This window comes from Microcaecilia unicolor, chromosome 5, assembly GCF_901765095.1.
Source record: "Microcaecilia unicolor chromosome 5, aMicUni1.1, whole genome shotgun sequence".
Lineage (NCBI taxonomy): Eukaryota > Metazoa > Chordata > Amphibia > Gymnophiona > Siphonopidae > Microcaecilia > Microcaecilia unicolor.
Window position 1 is genome coordinate 175,117,144 of NC_044035.1, and position 20,521 is coordinate 175,137,664.

Below are 20,521 nucleotides of genomic sequence, written 5' to 3' on the forward strand. Positions count from 1 at the left end.
CGCTCTACTTCTACTGCTTACGCCAGGGTTTGGCGTATCTTTGCAGCGTGGTGTGAAGCAGGCTCACTTTCTCCCTTCACTGCTCCAATTTCTTCAGTGTTGGCGTTCCTGCAAGAAGGTCTGGAGAAAGGCCTGTCGCTCAGTTCCCTTAAAGTCCAGGTAGCGGCTCTGGCTTGCTTCAGGGGCCGCCTGAAGGGTGCTTCCCTGGCTTCACAGCCAGATGTGGTGCGCTTTCTCAAGGGAGTTAATCACCTGCGCCCTCCTCTGCACTCAGTGGTGCCTGCGTGGAATCTCAACCTGGTGCTAAGAGCATTGCAGAAGCCGACTTTTGAACCCTTGTCGAGGGCATCTCTGAAAGACCTGACGTTGAAAGCAGTCTTTTTGGTGGCTATCACTTCAGCCAGAAGAGTTTCCGAGCTCCAGGCGCTCTCATGTCGAGAGCCTTTTCTGCAGTTCACTGAGGCAGGAGTGACTATTCGCACAGTGCCTTCCTTTCTGCCCAAGATTGTTTCTCGCTTCCATGTGAATCAGCAGCTCTGTCTCCCTTCCTTTCGTAGGGAGGACTACCCAGAGGAGTACTCTGCTCTTAAATATCTGGATGTGAGACGAGTCATCATCAGATACTTGGAAGTGACCAATGATTTCCGGAAATCGGATCATCTGTTTGTCCTGTTTCCAGGTCCTCGTAAAGGTCTGCAGGCTGCTAAGCCTACAGTGGCAAGATGGGTCAAGGAAGCCATTGCAGCGGCTTATGTGGCCGCGGGGAAGGTGCCGCCTATCCAGCTGAAGGCTCACTCCACGAGAGCTCAGGCGGCCTCGATGGCAGAGGCCGGATCCGTCTCCTTGGAAGAGATATGCAAGGCGGCAACTTGGGCTTCGGCTCATACATTCTCCAAGCATTACCGTTTGACTGTGTCTGCACGGGCGGAGGCCCGGTTTGGAGCTTCAGTGTTGAGGTCAGGGATTTCAATGTCCCGCCCTGGGTGAGTACTGCTTCGGTACATCCCACCAGTCTATGGATTGATCAGCTTGATGATATGGAAGGTAAAATTATGTATAATCATACCTGATAATTTTCTTTCCATTAATCATAGCTGATCAATCCATAGCCCCTCCCAGATATCTGTACTGTTTTATTCTGGTTGCATTTCAGGTTCAAGTTTAGTCTTCAGTTACTTCAGAAAGACTTCGTGTTCAAGTTTTTTCACTTGGATTTTTCAAGAGTTAAGACGAGTTTGTGTTACAGTGAGCTGCTGCATTCCTCTCCCCTCCGTTTTACGGGGCTGGATTGAGACTTAAAATTCTGCCGGCACTCCCTCCCGCTTCGTGCGGCTGTAGGGCAGCTTTGTACCCCTCCCGCTTCGGCGGTGTTAGGGTCAGTCAGCTCCTCCCGCGGTTGCGGTTGCAGGATAAGCCAGATCCCCCCGCATCGGCGGGTGTGGTGTCCCTCCCCCGCTCCGCGGGGATGAGCTGGACGGATTCCCCTCCCCCACTTGTGTGGGGATGAGCTGGGTTAATTCCCCTCCCCCGTTTCGGCGGTGGTGAGCTGGGCAGAGTGTCCCTTCGTGGGTGTAATTCTCTAAGTGCTGAGTCCTGCGGATGGAGCTTTGATATCGACATACTGGGGAGTTTCCGGCAGCACATGACCACATATAGGGAGGCAAAAGTTTGCTCTCTATCTCCACCTGCTGGTAGATGGACACAACCCACCAGTCTATGGATTGATCAGCTATGATTAATGGAAAGAAAATTATCAGGTATGATTATACATAATTTTACCTTACTGAAGAGGAGTTCCATCACTACGTAGCTGTTGATTACAATCTACAAACAGCTGACGACAGCACTGATGTCCAGATATGGCTAATGATGAAACAGATGATGAAATGAGTAGCGAAGCACATGCTGACGAAATTCAACAACCTCCTGTCACTTTTGCAAAAGCACTGGAGAGTCTCAACACCGTGCGGGCCTATCTGGAGGCCACTGGATGTCAGTGCTATGACAGTTTTTACCATCTGGCAGACATAGTCTATGGAACTCACAGACAAGAGTGTACAGAGGACTATGACTGATTACTTGACATGTTCATATACTCATCTCTTAATGTCAGTCTGTTTATACTGATTTCTGACAAGTTAACACATGCATGGTGTGACACAGTGGTGCCTTCCCTTTCTTCCATTGGCTGTCATAGGCCTATCTATGAGTGTGACTCGGCGGGATGGGTTTAGGTGAAATGTCTCTCGGGAGGGGGAGAGGTGTATGTGCATGGTGAGATACGTATTTACCCTTTCTGAAGGCGGGGGGGGGGTATTTACATGGAGTTAGGGGTGTTGTACACGTATTGTGTGAATAAGGTGGGAGATGCCATCTATCATTTGTTACAATACACACCAAAAAATCAAGAAGGCAACAGCATGAGGTTTATAAGAGGAAGCAATAGCTATTTATGTTTATTTGATACTGTGCTTATTTTTGTATGATATGATGAAGGGAATGCAGTTCTTGGAAGCACTAGATCTGGATATACCTTCAAGTCACAGTTGTCTCTTGGCCACCACACAATGATGGAACCCCCACAACATGATTTTCTTATATGATAAAGACCACTGAAACCCAACGGACCCATTTCGCCAAAAGGCTTCTTCAGGGGATACCGGGTTCTCAAACCGTGGAGACTTTTCCAAACTCAGGAGTAACACTGTAAAAAGTAAAAAATTACACATCAGACAGGGATCCAAAAGTCTACGTGGTGTTAGCCATACATACTAAAAAAAAGAAGAAAGAAAGAAGAAAAGCCAACCTTGACGTGTGCTCGTTGTATCAGTACTTTAATTACAGGAGCCTACAAACGACCCCGCCAATATATACTAAAATAACCTGATTACGTGTGCATAGATCTGTCAAACTATCTGACAGCCAACCAATCACTAGCGGCCACGTAATCATGACTCACAAAATGATCGGTTCAAAAAAACAGCTGAGACTAACGTGAGTCATAACAAAGCCTAAAGCACGACCCACTAACCTCCCAACTTCTTATAATAAGACATCTGTGTATACTCAAAAAACAAGGATAAAAAAATTGAACCTTGCTCACTCTATTTATTAACTCTAACCACAGAAAGGCGGTATATCAAATCCCATCCCCTTGCCTTTGTTGATCTCTTTTGCTACAAATCTAAGAAGATTAACATAGCAACACCACAGTACTAACATAGTAAATCATGGCAGATAAAGACCTGGACAGTCTATCTAGTCTGCCCAAAAAAGCTGTCAGAGACTGCAACCGTGACTCCATGCAGATTACACTCCTTAATGATTAAACACTGGTATCACAAACAGGGCAGTTGGCAATTTGCCACCATGCCAACCAAATGTGGACAGTTTTATGTGATACAATCTTGGAATAGAATGCCAAATGCAAGATAAGTTTCCACAACAGCATGCCAGTAGTCCAAATAATGGATTTATTATTATGGCTACAGCGTAGTAATATTCATTATCAATATGTGATTAAACCAACAGTCCAACAAAATTTCTAACTAATGTTCTTGCTAATTTCAACTGTCAGTAGGGGAGGGGGAAATAGCACCCACACTCATGGTTGGAATGTGACATTAAAATACACATAGCTCACAGTGTACTCAGAAAATCAGCATTCTAGTTGTACGTCAAAATAGTAAGCAAGATAGGCTGCTTGTCCAGACAATGAACCTAATTCTTGTGTGCATTTATAGGCAATTCTATAATGTACATACAATTGGGAGATGATTATGCACTGAAATGATTAGAATGATGGCATATACAGTGGTGGAAATAAGTATTTGATCCCTTGCTGATTTTGTAAGTTTGCCCACTGACAAAGACATGAGCAGCCCATAATTGAAGGGTAGGTTATTGGTAACAGTGAGAGATAGCACATCACAAATTAAATCCGGAAAATCACATTGTGGAAAGTATATGAATTTATTTGCATTCTGCAGAGGGAAATAAGTATTTAATCCCTCTGGCAAACAAGACCTAATACTTGGTGGCAAAACCCTTGTTGGCAAGCACAGCGGTCAGACGTCTTCTGTAGTTGATGATGAGGTTTGCACACATGTCAGGAGGAATTTTGGTCCACTCCTCTTTGCAGATCATCTCTAAATCATTAAGAGTTCTGGGCTGTCACTTGGCAACTCGCAGCTTCAGCTCCCTCCATAAGTTTCAATGGGATTAAGGTCTGGTGACTGGCTAGGCCACTCCATGACCCTAATGTGCTTCTTCCTGAGCCACTCCTTTGTTGCCTTGGCTGTATGTTTTGGGTCATTGTCGTGCTGGAAGACCCAGCCACGACCCATTTTTAAGGCCCTGGCGGAGGGAAGGAGGTTGTCACTCAGAATTGTACGGTACATGGCCCCATCCATTCTCCCATTGATGCGGTGAAGTAGTCCTGTGCCCTTAGCAGAGAAACACCCCCAAAACATAACATTTCCACCTCCATGCTTGACAGTGGGGACGGTGTTCTTTGGGTCATAGGCAGCATTTCTCTTCCTCCAAACACGGCGAGTTGAGTTCATGCCAAAGAGCTCAATTTTTGTCTCATCTGACCACAGCACCTTCTCCCAATCACTCTCGGCATCATCCAGGTGTTCACTGGCAAACTTCAGACGGGCCGTCACATGTGCCTTCCGGAGCAGGGGGACCTTGCGGGCACTGCAGGATTGCAATCCGTTATGTCGTAATGTGTTACCAATGGTTTTCGTGGTGACAGTGGTCCCAGCTGCCTTGAGATCATTGACAAGTTCCCCCCTTGTAGTTGTAGGCTGATTTCTAACCTTCCTCATGATCAAGGATACCCCACGAGGTGAGATTTTGCGTGGAGCCCCAGATCTTTGTCGATTGACAGTCATTTTGTACTTCTTCCATTTTCTTACTATGGCACCAACAGTTGTCTCCTTCTCGCCCAGCGTCTTACTGATGGTTTTGTAGCCCATTCCAGCCTTGTGCAGGTGTATGATCTTGTCCCTGACATCCTTAGACAGCTCCTTGCTCTTGGCCATTTTGTAGAGGTTAGAGTCTGACTGATTCACTGAGTCTGTGGACAGGTGTCTTTCATACAGGTGACCATTGCCGACAGCTGTCTGTCATGCAGGTAACGAGTTGATTTGGAGCATCTACCTGGTCTGTAGGGGCCAGATCTCTTACTGGTTGGTGGGGGATCAAATACTTATTTCCCTCTGCAGAATGCAAATAAATTCATATACTTTCCACAATGTGATTTTCCGGATTTAATTTGTGATGTGCTATCTCTCACTGTTACCAATAACCTACCCTTCAATTATGGGCTGCTCATGTCTTTGTCAGTGGGCAAACTTACAAAATCAGCAAGGGATCAAATACTTATTTCCACCACTGTATGTGTGCAGATGCCAAATTTCTATCCAAGCGCTATGCTATAAATACTTGTGTATTTTACATAGCATGTATTTTACAGGTAGGTGTTCACATAGGCAGAGTCCAAGTGGAGTGTGGGCAGGGTGCAAAGTTATGTACGCGATTTACTGTATACAATAAGTTATGCATGTATCTCCAGCACTTATGCACAAACACGCCAGTTCCATGGGTGGCATAAACATTCATGTCTGTTATAGGCCTGCGTTTCCACCGTTACACTAGTATTCTATGAAGACAAGTAGATGCCTATGTTCCTTTATAGAACAGGCACCCAGTTTTAGAATTGCTCCCTTACTCTCTTACTGAGGGTCTACTGTTTGATGAACTGTATTGGCTCTGGCTTTATTCTCCAAGCATATGGCAACTCTGAATGCGCCTGCATGAGAATTGATGGTTTGGGACTTAATTTTAGTGTTTATGTGCTTTTCAAAAGTATTAACGTTTGCTTTCTTTTTTTTTTTTTTTAACCCTTCTTTGTAGTGCAGAGAGAATCCAGGTGACACTTAACTTGGATGGAATAGTGCATGTGCTTAATCGCCTTCTTCATGACTCAGCTATAGGAATGATGACAAGGATAGCAGTGCTGAAATGGCTCTATCACTTATACATAAAGACTCCTCAGAAGGTAAAATGCCGAGCAGCTAATGTAATGAGCATGAAGTGTTTTCATCTCCCAGTATTCTTTTGTTGGTAAATTGTGCACAAAATATAGGGTGTAGGTGAAATTAATTAAGTACTTCAGGTCAGGGTTAAGTGTCTTGCTGCTAGCATAACAAGGTGCCAAGATTAGAAGATAAAAATATAAGATGTGGGTCATTCCAAAAGTCAGTTGTACCCAACAGTCCATTTTCCATAGTGGCCATTCTAGGTCACAGGTACCTTGCAGAATCTCAGAGTAGATGCATTCCTTGTTGCTCACTCCCAGGAATAGGTGGTGTCCTTCCCAAGTCTACATAGGTAACAATGGCTTGTGGACTTTTGTGCCAGGAATTTGTCAAAACCCTTTCTAAACCCATATATATTAACTGCTTTAACCATATACTGTGGCACAGATTCCATAACTTAATTGTACCCTGAGTGGTTTAATCTACTGCTGCCTGGTCCAAACCTCTTGATCATGTCACGCCACTTCTCCATCTTGAACACTGGTTACCCCTTTCTGCCTGTATTCAGTTTAAGCTTTTTAATTCTTGTGTTCCAGTCTAGTCTCCCCTCAGCCCTAGATTTCCTATCCTGCCTTCTTATTCCTTACACCCCTTTTCGCTCTGCTCTGCTCTGCTACTGCGAGTTTTCTCCCTTTAAAAGCTTATAAAATTCCCTATGAAATCCATCAGGTCCTGGTCCAAGTCACCTCTTCAGGCATTATCAGGGCTTTCAACATGTCCTGATCTCTCGTAGATAAGCAAGGTAAATTGAGACTAGATAAATAAGTGTCGCTATCAAGGGAACAGTCTCAGGTGCTGAATAGTGTTTCAAAAAAAATCTTGGAATGTAGTATTAATATTAGCATCTGTATGTACCTCTCACCTATCTTTCAAGGTACTGATCTTAATAGGACCCTGCCATTGTTTGGTGAGTCTCGCCAACAGCCTACCGCTTGTATTTGCATACTGATACCTAAAATAACTAATAGATTTTTGTGTCAGCTGATGGATTAGTTGATTTAGAGTCCATTGAGATCCCAGCAGTTGGGTATTATGGTGTAAAATATGGCTCCATCCATACAAGTGATGGATTTTGGTGACTTGTCTCTTTAGTCTCATCAGCTCTCTATCTCTGGCCTTTTTTTGTTTTCTTTTTTGTGACTGATGCAAGCCATGATTTCTGCCCTTAATATTGCTTTTGCAGCTTCCCAGTATAAGACAGAGTCATCTGCGTGACCATGTTACATCCTCCATAAATTTTCCATTTGTGTCAGGAACTCATGGAATTTTCCATCTTTATAAAGATGCAGAGGGAATTTCCACTGATAAGTTCCAGACAGTCATACCCATATCCAGCACTGTCCACACCATGGCATGATCCGATATCGCGATCGGTCTGATTCCTGCAGTGTTGATAGCAGTAAAGTTGTTCTAAGTCACAAATATATAATTTGTTCTGGACATGGTGGAATGTGCTCCAAATAAATGGGTGTAATATGCAATGTTCTTCACACATCCACCATTTCCAACAGAGCACATACCAAAGGGATATTTTCTTCTCCCCCTTACTGTGAGATCTGTCCAACTGAGAATCAAAGACCCCATTAAAGTCTCCTCCCACTATTAAAATTTTTTATCATAAGTACTGAGGGCATACATATTACAAAGCACTGTTGCCTTCCTTTCTCTATTTCTAAAAAGATTGATAAACCTACCCTTTTCATCTTTAATGACTTTCTGAATGATTACACATAACCCCTTACAAATTTAAAATTCACCCCTTTTTTGGCACATGCCGAGGTTTCAAAATATTCTCCCACCTATTATCTACAGAGTTTACCGTGTTCAACAGCTTTCAAGTGTGTGTCCTGCAAATAAGCCACAGACATTTGCTTCTTATTTAAAGCTTGTTTTATTTTCTTGTCTTTTGCTAGGTGAAGAAATGTCCCCTATATTCCAGGTTATTACTTTCAGATTCATTATGTTACAGCTGCACATTCTGGCATCTATACAAGAACCATGTGGTTGATTCTAAGCGTTTTGTTGACTGCTGCCAGCGTTATGCCTGGAAATTCAATGCAGGCCATTTCTGGGCTCTGGCATTGACTTTCTGGATTTGCAGAGCTGGCTACACCATAGCTAGTTAAATGCAATATTCAGTGCTTTATTCAGCTATGGGGTACAACATAAAGATAGGACTAATTTATGCGGTTCTGTGTATGTGGTGACCTTGGCTGGTTAAGTGCTGAATATTGGCACTTAACTATCCAAGTGCTGACTCCACCACGGAACACCCCCAAGGTAGCCAGTTTTGATAAAGATGATAACTGGTCATTTTTAGCGTTACTAACTGGTTAAGTGTGGCTGAAAATGACTGGTTAGCCCTGAGCAAGCGATTTAAACTACCAGGAGCCTTTTCTAGTTGGTTAAATTGCTTTGAATATTGACCCCCTCCCCCGTATGTACAAAAGGAGAGGTAGTCCAGCCACCACCTCTCCTTTGACATTCCGCTCCTTACCTCAAACTCCAACGTTAAATGGCATCCCATCTTCTGTTTTTACTTCCCAGTAATCCAGGATTTCAAAAACCCTCTCAATATCCCTAAATACCACTTCCTATTCCCCTTTAAATCCCCTGCTATTTTTCTCATCCTCCCAGGGCTGCCGAGAGACTGAGCCAGGCCCGGGGCAGGGCCGCCACTGCCGGGCCTTCCCCAGGACCGCTGCTGCCAGTTCCCCCCCACCCCCCAGAGCGGCCGCATAACCAAACCACAAAAAATGGGGGGGGGGGGGGGGGGCTCAAAGTGTGGGAGTGGCACATTTAGCCCTACTTCCCTGCCCCCCGCTGCAGCTCCACATACTTTGGCTGGTGTGGATCCCCAAGCCTCACTAGCAGAAGCCTTCCTCCAGCGCTGTTCGCTACATTGCCTGCTCTGCGGCTGCTTTTCCCTTCACATCTCGTAGCGCAATGTGAGGGGAAAAGCAGCCGTAGGGCAGGTAATGTGGCAGAGAACGCTGGAGGAAGGCTTCTGCTGGTGGGGCTTGGTGACCTCTGCCAGCCAAACCAGAGGCTCCGAAGCCCTGTGTCTGCTCCTCCCCAGTCTCTAAGGGGAGCTCGACGCTGGAGTTTTGTCTCCTTCTCCTGTCGGGACGCAATCACTCTGGTCTAGTCAGGAGCAGGAGAGAGAGACCCCGGCATAGGTCCGGGCCCAGGGGAATCTTTCCTCCCCCTCTCGGCGACCCTGCATCCCCCAACTTCTAATTCCAGCCCTCTTCCGAATCCCAGATGTAATGGTTCACCCATTAGTGCAGTCACTCTCAGTACTCCAGCCACCCCATCTGCAATGGAATACAGTAAAGCTCCAACTCAGGATCCCTGTATAAATAACCTCACCTCTCTCTACTACCCCTTCTCCCCTCCTGCACAGCATTAACCTTCCACCCATATCTCAAACCATTACAAACAGTAACTTGAAGATGCCTTGTTTACCAAAGCTAATCAGACATAATAAACATCATATTGCATATTTACTTAAACAAAAATGAAAAACAACTGTTGCGCTTGTAAGTCAGAACAAGTCCAGTATAATAAATTGTCCTTCAACAATTTCCAGTTGATCATGGAAAAAGTGGAATTGATACACATTCTGTACTTATTGCAGAGTAGTTCAGAAATCTACATCCTCCCACAGAGCTATCAATTATCAAACATATAAACGGCAAGTGACCGTACTCACTCGCAAATGCGCAGTAGAGACTTCCCTGTCTGTCCCGACCCGCGTCAATACGTGATGACGGGGGGGGGGGGGGGCGGGACAGAGAGGGAAACTGCGCGAAGGGGAGGGAACCGCCGAGGTTGCCACCGCTACTCCCCCTGAGGTCGCTGCCACTGGTACCCCCCCCCCCCCCCCCCCACCGGAGTCGCTGCTGCCGCCACCCCTCCACCCGGCCGTCTCTTCGCTATTCAACTTACATCGCAGCAGCAGGCAGATCAGCTGAGCTGCCGTTGGCCTTCCTTCCCTGCCTGTGTCCCGCCCTCGCTGACGTTACGTCACACGGCGGGACACAGGCAGAGAAGGAAGGCCGACGGGACCTCAGTTGATCTCTGCCTGCTGTGGAGATGTAAGTTGAATAGCGAAGAGACGGGCCGGGTGGAGGGGTGGCGGGGGCGGCGAACCACCAGCCCGTTTTAACGGGCTCAACGGCTAGTCCTCTATAAAGAGTCAAATGCCCATAGGTTCACTTGCGTGCTATCTTCTAATGTTGAATCCGGCACTTTATGGTAAGTGTCTGTGCCTATAACTACCACTAGGTCATAAGCCCTTCATCCATGCAGGTCTCGCCAGCAATGTAGGAACCAACAATGTCTAACTTACAATCCTCAAAGTAATTGGAACCATAGTACAGTCATAATTGTCCTGTTACTTAGGATCTTCTGTGCTCTCACTAATCTAGTTTAGTGCCAAGAGCCTGCCCACTTATATTCTGCAATCTACCTCTCTCCCACCAGATCTCCTCCTTGGAAGACATGTCTGTATCCCAATAATATACAATATTAAACCTTTTAATCTAGTCTAAGCGAAGTGTTATGTATCCCAGAGGAAGGAAGGGCTGCAGTTCTATTTTACTCCCCACTTGGTATGCATGTTGAGGGGTAGATGAGGCTGCTTCTTCCCTCCCACCTCCTGCTACTCCCATCACTCATGCACATGGCCTCCTTTTAGTGGTATGACAACAGTTCCTAAGGGGCCACCCCCTTTCCATTGGTGTGATTATTCAGTTATACATGTAGAGCCAGATTCTATATAAGGCGCCTAAAAAATCTGCGCGGTAAACATTTCCTGCTAAGCGTATTCTATAAGTGGCACCTAGATTTAGGCGCTGTATATAGAATACGCTTAGTTGATATCCCAGCACCTAAATCTATGCACCTCCATTTATACCAAGAAAACATGGTGTAACTTCACAGCGTGTAGAATTAAGAATGCCCATTTCCCTCCCATGTTCCTTTTGAACTACACGCATTAGAATTTAGGCGTAATTTATTGCAGAATACACATAGTGAGTTGTGGACATAAATTCTAATTGTCAATTAGTGCTCATTGCTTTTTAGGTGCTGTTGTTAATGTTGATTAGCTTGTTAAGCCAATTAATTTACGCACGTTGTTATGGAATACGCTTAGATTTAGTACGGAACGCTAGGCACACTATATAGAATCCTGCAGATTACACCTAATCGAAGGGCTCATGTTAAGATCTCTGTCCTCAACTAAGGTTGTACAGTTACCACCATTCACAGGCTGCCTTTCCAGCTGACACAGTTACTATTACTAACTGTAGACAGCTATCCTTCATCCTTGTATCTTTGATCCCCAGAGCTCCTATATTTTTATAGTTCCTGCAACTACTCTGTTGGTGCATCAACATCCCCTTCCCCCCTTTTTCCAAGGGGGAGGAATGCCACCTTCAGCGATGATCCTGTGCTTAAGTCTTACACCATACACCTTTCATGTCCCAGGCTTCTTAAATAACTCAAGCTTTATTATGTATTTGATAGACTAATTTGGCTCTTCCATATCCTACATCTTTTCTGTCTTCAAGGGGTCAACTCGATTGTTTACACTGCAGTCAGCGGACCCACCTATGGACCAAACTGAGTTTCTTACAGGTTGGTCCCAAAAGTAGTGTTGCCTTCAGCTGATGCAGCACCATCCACAAATCTTTTAGTCGCCTGTGTATTAGTGAATAAGTTTGTTTCTCCCTGATACGAAATTCAAAGTTTAGATGGATAAATTAAGAGCAAATGAAATATGGAAATTTATCAGGTGCAGGCACACAGGTACAACCGTTACATGACACAGATCTGGGCTAAGTAGTCCTGGAAGCACAGCACCCTTTTGCCATTAAAGTCCAGCTGCTTGCCTTTTCTTAGCGCCTGTAGAATCTTTTGGTTTATTTATTTATTCATTACATTCATACCCCCACATTAGCCCAAAACAGAATCAAGTTTAATGTGGCTTACAAACAAATAATAAAGTGAATAAAACATAATATGCAGAATATAGGACAAATTACAATAACTCCAAGAAGCAAATGAATGCATGTGCAGTAAGTAACCAGGGATTTAGAATATCTCAAGGACAAACAAATCAGCAAATGAAAGCTCCCCACCCACTGGTCTGCCATTTAGTGTCCCAGCGAGAACTAATTCTGTGTGCATTTCTATCCGCATAGATCCTGCAGTACTGTTCAGTTGCAGAGTTTTTTTCCATCCATGTTTCGAGTCCTCCTCATAGCTTCCCGTCTGTTAACTGTCTCTGGAATTCCCACCAGTCTGAGATTGTTATACCTAGACTGGTTTTCAAGGTAGTCTGCCTTCTCTTCCATCATTTTTTCCTGCAGATGAGCCCATGTTCTCTCTGCACTCTGTAATGTGCTATAAATCTTGTTCATGCATTGCTTGATTGTGTGCAGTTCAAGGCCTCTCTTTTTCAGCCTATTGTATATCGATTCCAGTTTGTCCAGGATCAACTGGAAATTGTCCTCCAAGGTATGTTCATCTGCTACTGTGACACTGGCTATTATTTCCACAGCCTATTCTGAACCAGTAGTCAGGGAAGATGGTCCTACCTTCTCCACAAACTTTGTATCCTCCAGGTGGCTCCATACTTTCTGTGTGGCAGTTTGCCATCATTTTTGCCACTGATTATAGCCAGGCTGGAAATCCTATCTCTGCACCCTTATTAAGGCTCATGCAGGTCTCGCAGATGATTGGGTAATCTTACCAGGCGAAAGGGCAGGCAATGCCTGGAGCAGAGCCTTTTAGCATTCTCCCCTTCTTCATGGTTCCACATGACCCTCAAAAATTCTTTTAAATATCCGGCACCTTGTAGATGCAACCCATGAGCATTCGTCTGCAGGTTAACGGACCGATGCTCCTGGACATTATGAAAAACACAGCTCTCACGGTTGGTCACAAGCTGTATTATTTATGTGCTGTGGGAGCCCTTAACCTGCAGTACTGAGATACCGTAGGTTAAGGACTTCCATTGTAAACTAAAATGCAGTAAAGCCTGACTTTTATTGCACCTTAAGTATCTCCTAAGACTGAAATAGCATGCAGTATGAGTCCAGATGAATTGACATTAGATTATGCATCAACATTTTCACAAAATCTTTTCAGAATTTTTTTTAATGATCACTAAATTCATTCAAACATTGTTAAAAAAAAGTACAAAAAAAAATTAAATTGTGTACTTCAAAAATTCAGATCTAATTATGACGTCTTCTAATAGGTCGTGTCTTTACTTTGAGTGTAATGATAATGATGTATCTGATTTCAGATGTTCCGGCATACAGACATCCTCTTCCCCATTTTACTAAAGACCCTTTCCGATGAATCTGATGAGGTAAGTACCTCTTGAGAAACGCACAAATGCACAAAACCAGAGGTTCTTAATCTTTGTGCCATGGGCCCTTTCGAGAGTCTGATGAAACCTGTGGACCCATTCTCAGAATATTTAAATGCATAAAATAAATAGATTGTATTGCAAACCAATTATGCTTAGATGCAGTTATCAAAATATTAACAAAATAACAAGTAAGTGTTGATCATTATCAATTGGGAGAGAAAGATATTTCACACAAATATATGCTGGTTTCAACTTTTTAGGATATAATAATTTTAGATTTACTGAAATTATCCATTTTTGGAGTCTAGATGCCATAAATTATTCTGTTGCCTACATTCACTTAGAGGTTAGTGAAAATAAAGATGTAATTTTTCCTCATCCAAAGGGGTCTGTGGATGCCAGGTTAAGAACTCCTGCTGTAAATTACTCTGCCTTACTTAATAGTCATTTTCTTTTGGATTCAAGTACCTACTGTAGTGCAGATGTTTAAAAATATTATTAATATGTTTAAAAATATTATTAATATGTTTAAAAATATTATTAAAATATTATGAAAATGAGCTCTAATGCATAGAGAGAGTTATAACCAGCAGAAGAAAGGAGGTGTTGATATCCCTGTACAAGTTGTTGGTAAGGCCCCACTTTGGAGTATTGTGTTCGGTTTTGGAGGCCATATCTTGCTAAGGATGTAAAAAGACTGGAAGCGGTTCAGAGAAAAGCGACAAAAATGTTATGGGAGTTGCACCAAAACATGTACTAGAAGAGACTTGAGGACATGAATATGTATACCCTAGAGGAAAGGAGGGATGGGGTGATATGATACAGATGTTTTAATTTAAAGGTATTAATATGGAAAATCCTTTTCCAGAGAAGGGTAAACAGTAGAACTAGAAGATATGAATGAAGATTGGGGAGGGGGGGGGGGGGAGTGTTGACTTAGCAGTAATGCTAGGAAGTACATTTTCATGGAGAGGGTGGTGCATGCCTGGAATGCCCTCCCACAGAAGATGGGGGGGGGGGGGGATGAAAACGGTAATGGAATTCAAGAATGTGTGGATTCCTATATGGAAAGAGAATGGAATCAAAATAACTTAGCCTTGCTTAAGCAGCAGATCCAGTAGTTAGGAACTAAGGCTAGTACTGGGCAGACTTCTATGGTCTGTGTCCCGATTGTGACTAGATAGATCTGATTCGGCTGGAGTGGGCTTCAACAGCAGCTCCAGCACTTGATATGCCCTGAAAATGACAAGGACAGGACAGTTCAAGATCAAGTATGCCTATGCTATCATATCATATGCTAAGAGTTTATCCTGTTGGGCAAACTGGATGGACCATGCAGGTCTTTTTCTAATATCATTTACTACATAATAAATTCACATACTCTTTTTGGGTCAGCATTTAGTATTGTTGGGTTCACATGGGGTGTCACCAGACAATCATTCTGAGACAAACTATTCTGTCTTTGGTTAACATTTAAACATTTCTCCTCTCTTCCCTGCCCTCCAGTCCATCCATATCCAGCATTTCTTCTCTCTCCCTTCCTCTCCATCCATGTGCATCTCCTTTCTGTCTTCCCTCTCCTGTGTCCTGCATTTCTCCTGCCCTCCCCTCCATCCATATCCAGCAATTCTTCTCTCTTCCCTGCCCTCCCCTCCATGTCCAGCGATTTCTCCTTTCTCCCCTTCCATCTATGTCCAGTAATTCTACTCTGCCCTCCCCTTCCATCCATGTTCAGTGATTCTCCTCTACCCTCCTCTCCATGTCCAGCAATTTCTCCTCTCCCCTCCCATTCATGCCCATTGACTCGCCCTAGCCCCTACCTGCCCGCCCTCTTCTCCCACAACAGTCCTCCTTTCCTTCCTGCTACCCTGCCTTTAAAATTTTTATTTTCTCCGAGGACAAGCAGGCTGCTTGTTCTCACGACTGGGTTGACGTCCACGGCAGCCCCCACCAACCGGAAACAAACTTCGCGGGCGGTCCCGCATGCAGGGCACGCCCACCGCGCATGCGCGGCCGTCTTCCCGCCCGTGCGCGACTGTTCCCGCTCAGTTTTTTTCTATTCCGCGCTGGAGAGAGACGTGTTATCGTCTTTCTCTTTGTCAGCCCCGGAAACCGGATTGCGGCCTAGTCGCGTTTTTTTCTTGTTTAGCGTACGCGTTCGTGTAGTCTTTTATTCGTTAAAAAAAAAAAAAGAGACCTCGTCGTTCTTAGCTGCGAGGGCGCTTCGTCGCGGCCTTGTGGCCGCGCGGTCGTTTCTTTTTCGGGTGTGCTCTTCACCGCCACCATCGATGACTTTGACCTCGCCGACGCAATTTTTCCGTCGATGTCCTCGAAGGTCCCGAGCGGATTCAAAAAGTGTGGTCGGTGCGGCTGGCAGATCTTGCAGACCGATACCCACGCTTGGTACCTCCAGTGCCTCGGCCCGGAGCATAATTCCAAGGCGTGCACCTTGTGTCTCGGCTTAAGGAAGCGGACACAGGTGGCGAGGCAAGTTCTTCGGGACCGTCTTTTTGGAACTTGCGCCGGCCCTTCGACGTTGACCTCGACGGCATCGGTGTCGACGGCCGGGTCTTCGGTACCGGTACCGATGTCGACGAAATCGGAGCCGACTCTGGCACCGACCCCAGGAGTACAGGTACCGTTGGCCCGCCGGCCTGCCGGTGACGGCGGGGGTGAGCGGCCGCGCGGGAAGTCTGCCCCGGCTACTCCCTCTACCCAGGGCCATCGGGAACGAACCCTGTCGGATCCGATTCCTCGAGGCCGGGGGGGTTCTACCTCCTCCTCGTCTCTTCCGCCGAGCGCCGATGACGGGCATCGAAAGAAAGCAAAGAAGCACCGTCATCGGTCGCCCACGGCGCACGGGACTGCCAGCTCCGGTACTTCGAGGGACGACTCGATGCCCAGGAAGCGGCAGTGCCGGGAGGAGCGTTCCCCCTCGGTTGAAGATGTGTCGCTGCGTCAGTCCGCTGGCACTTCGGTACCGTCTCCTGGATCCGAGCAGCTTCCAGCACTGACACCCACACCGGCCCCCCTGCCTTTCCCGATAGCGGGCCTCGACGAGTGCCTCCGAGCCATCCTTCCCAGGATCTTGGAAGGGCTGATGCGCCAGGCTCTGCTTGCGCCGATGATGGAGGCGCCGGTGTGCTCTGGCCCAATGCCGAGGCCTCCGACGCCGACGCCGCTTGCAGCACCAGTGTCGACTGCCACGCAGGTGGAGTCCCCGTCGACGTCGATGGAGGGAGCTTCGTCCCCGCCGGCGCGGGAGTCCACCGCTCGACGCCATCATCGAGGACGTGGTTCCTTGCAGTCGAGACGGGCCCGGTTGAGGTCTGAGCTGAAAGAGCTCATGTCGGACACCGAGGAGGAGGAGGCCTCGTGGGGGGAGGAGGAGGACCCCAGATATTTCTCCTCAGAGCAGTCTGCGGGCCTTCCCTCCGACCCCACTCCTTCACCGGAGAGGAAGCTCTCGCCCCCTGAGAGCCTCTCCTTTGCCTCCTTTGTCAGGGATATGTCTATTTGCATTCCCTTTCCCGTGGTCACTGTGGATGAGTCGAGGGCGGAGATGCTTGAAGTTCTCGACTATCCATCACCACCTAGAGAGTCTTCCACGGTGCCGTTGCACAATGTCCTTAAGGAGACACTGCTTCGGAACTGGCTGAAGCCACTATCTAATCCCACCATCGCCAAGAAAGCGGAGTCCCAATACAGGATCCACTCTGACCCAGAGTTGATGCGGCCTCAATTGCCTCATGACTCGGCGGTCATGGACTCTGCTCTCAAGAGAGCACGGAGTTCGAGGGATACCGCCTCGGCGCCCCCTGGGCGGGAGTCTCGCACTCTGGACTCGTTTGGGAGGAAGGCCTACCAATCTTCCATGCTCGTGACCCGCATCCAGTCTTACCAGCTCTACACGAGCATTCACATGCGGAACAATGTGAGGCAACTGGCGTACCTGGTCGACAAGCTCCCCCCCGGAGCAGTCCAGGCCTTTTCAGGAGGTGGTCAGGCAGCTGAAGGCATGCAGAAAGTTCCTGTCCAGGGGTATCTGACACCTGTGATGTGGCATCTCGAGCTGCGGCCCAAGGTATAGTGATGCGCAGACTCTCCTGACTGCGTGCCTCTGACCTGGACAACCGCACCCAGCAGCGACTGGCGGATGTCCCTTGCCGGGGGGATAACATTTTCGGCGAGAAGTTCGAGCAGTTGGTGGACCAACTACACCAGCGGGAAACCGCTCTCGACAAGCTCTCCCACCGGGCGCCTTCAGCATCCACCTCTGCAGGTGGACATTTTTTCCGGGCCTGGCAGGCTGCACCCTACGCCTACAGCAAGCGTAGGTACACCCAGCCGGCCCGAAGGCCTCCTCAGGCACAGGGACAGTCATAGCGCGCTCATTCCCGTCAACAGCGTGCGCCTAAGCAGCCCTCTGCGCCTCCACAGCAAAAGCAGGGGACGGGCTTTTGACTGGATCCATGGGAACATAGCCGCCATCAAAGTGTCCGTGCCGGACGACCTGCCGGTCGGGGGGAGGTTGAAAATTTTTCACCAAAGGTGGCCTCTTATAACCTCCGACCAGTGGGTTTTCCAAATAGTGCGGTGCGGATACACCCTGAATTTGGTCTCCACTCCACCAAATTGCCCACCGGGAGCCCAATCCTTCAGCTCCCATCACAGGCAGGTACTTGCAGAGGAACTCTCCGCCCTTCTCAGCGCCAGTGCGGTCGAGCCCGTGCCACCCGGGCAGGAAGGGCAGGGATTCTATTCCAGGTACTTCCTTGTGGAAAAGAAAACAGGGGGGATGCGCCCCATCCTAGACCTGAGAGGCCTGAACAAATATCTGGTTAAAGAAAAGTTCAGGATGCTTTCCTTGGGCACCCTTCTACCAATGATTCAGAAAGACAATTGGCTATGTTCCCTGGATTTAAAGGACGCTTATACTTACATCCCGATACTGCCAGCTCACAGATAGTATCTCCGATTCCGTCTGGGGACACGGCACTTTCAGTATTGTGTGCTGCCCTTTGGGCTCGCCTCTGCACCACGGGTGTTCACGAAGTGTCTCGTGGTGGATGCGGCGTATCTACGCAAGCTGGGGGTGCACGTGTTCCCGTATCTCGACGATTGGCTGGTCAAGAGCACCTCAGAGGCAGGAGCTCTTCGGTCCATGCAGTGCACTATTCACCTTCTGGAGCTGCTGGGGTTTGTGATAAATTACCTGAAGTCCCACCTCCAGCCAGTCCAATCTCTGGAATTCATAGGAGCTCTGCTGAATTCTCAGACGGCTCAGGCCTTTCTTCCCGAAGCAAGGGCGCATAATCTTCTGTCCCTCGCTTCCCAGACCAGAGCGTCTCAGCAGGTCACAGCTCGGCAGATGTTGAGACTCCTGGGCCTTATGGCCTCCACGGTTCATGTGACTCCCATGGCTCGCCTTCCATGAGATCTGCTCAATGGACCCTAGTTTCCCAGTGGTGCCAAGCTACCGGGAATCTAGAAGATGTCATCCGCCTGTCTGTCAGTTGCTGCAATTCGCTGCACTGATGGACGATTCGGACCAATTTGACCCTGGGACGTCCATTCCAAATTCCGCAGCCCACGAAGGTGCTGACGATGGATGCATCTCGCCTGGGGTGGGAAGCTCATGTCGATGGGCTCCACACCCAGGGACTGTGGTCCCTCCAGGAACAAGATCTTCAGATCAACCTCCTGGAGCTCCGAGCAGTCTGGAACGCACTGAAGGCCTTCAGAGATCGGCTGTCCTACCAAATCATCCAAATTCGGACAGACAATCAGGTTGCAATGTATTATATCAACAAGCAGGGGGGCCCCGGATCTCGCCCCCTGTGTCAGGAAGCCGTCGGGTTGTGGCGTTGGGCTTGCCAGTTCGGCATGCTTCTCCAAGCCACATACCTGGCAGGCGTAAACAACAGTCTGGCCGACAGACTGAGCAGAGTCATGCAACCGCACGAGTGGTCGCTCCATTCCGGAGTGGTACGCAAGATCTTCCGAGAGTGGGGCACCCCCTCGGTGGACCTTTTCGCCTCTCAGACCAACCACAAGCTGCCTCTGTTCTGTTCCAGACTACAGGCGCACGGCAGACTGGCGTCGGATGCCTTTCTCCTCCATTGGGGGAACGGCCTCCTGTATGCTTATCCTCCCATACCTTTGGTGGGGAAGACCTTGCTGAAGCTCAAGCAAGACCACGGCACCATGATTCTGATAGCGCCTTTTTGGCCCCGTCAGATCTGGTTCCCTCTACTTCTGGAGTTGTTCTCCGAAGAACCGTGGAGATTGGAGTGTTTTCCGACTCTCATTTCGCAGAATGACGGAGCGCTTCTGCACCCCAACCTTCAGTCTCTGGCTCTCACGGCCTGGATGTTGAGGGCGTAGATTTTGCTGCGTTGGGTCTGTCTGAGGGTGTCTCCCTTGTCTTGCTTGCCTCTAGAAAGGATTCCACTAAAAAGAGTTACTTTTTCAAGTGGAGGAGGTTTGTCGTTTGGTGTGAGAGCAAGGCCCTAGAACCTCGTTCTTGTCCTGCACAGAACCTGCTTGAATACCTTCTGCACTTATCAGAGTCTGGTTTCAAGACCAACTCAGTAAGGAATCACCTCAGTGCGATTAGTGCTTACCATCATCGTGTAGAGGGTAAAGCCATCTCTGGAGAGCCTTTAGTCGTTTGATTTATGAGAGGCTTGCTTTTGTCAAGGCCTCCGGTCAAGCCTCCTGCAGTGTCATGGGATCTCAACGTCATCCTCACCCAGCTGATGAAACCTCCTTTTGAGCCACTGAATTCTTGCCATCTGAAATACTTGACCTGGAAGGTCATTTTCTTGGTGGCAGTTACTTCAGCTCGTAGAGTCAGTGAGCTTCAAGCCCTGGTAGCTCATGCTTCTTATACCAAATTTCATCATAACAGAGTAGTACTCCGCACTCACCCTAAGTTCCTGCCAAAGGTGGTGTCGGAGTTTCATCTTAACCAGTCAATTGTCTTGCCAGCATTCTTTCCCAGACCGCATACCCGCTCTGC

General features: G+C 47.4%; 1 protein-coding gene across 1 annotated transcript in view; it reads left to right on the forward strand.

Annotated features, from left to right (window-relative positions):
- The window catches only part of VAC14 (VAC14 component of PIKFYVE complex), a 573,384-nt gene that overhangs the window by 128,253 nt on the left and 424,610 nt on the right, over nt 1–20,521 (forward strand). The window contains exons 11-12 of the mRNA XM_030203598.1: nt 5,928–6,067; nt 13,429–13,494. Of these exons, the coding sequence (XP_030059458.1) occupies nt 5,928–6,067; nt 13,429–13,494 (206 nt within the window). The remainder of the gene's footprint in view (nt 1–5,927; nt 6,068–13,428; nt 13,495–20,521) is intronic.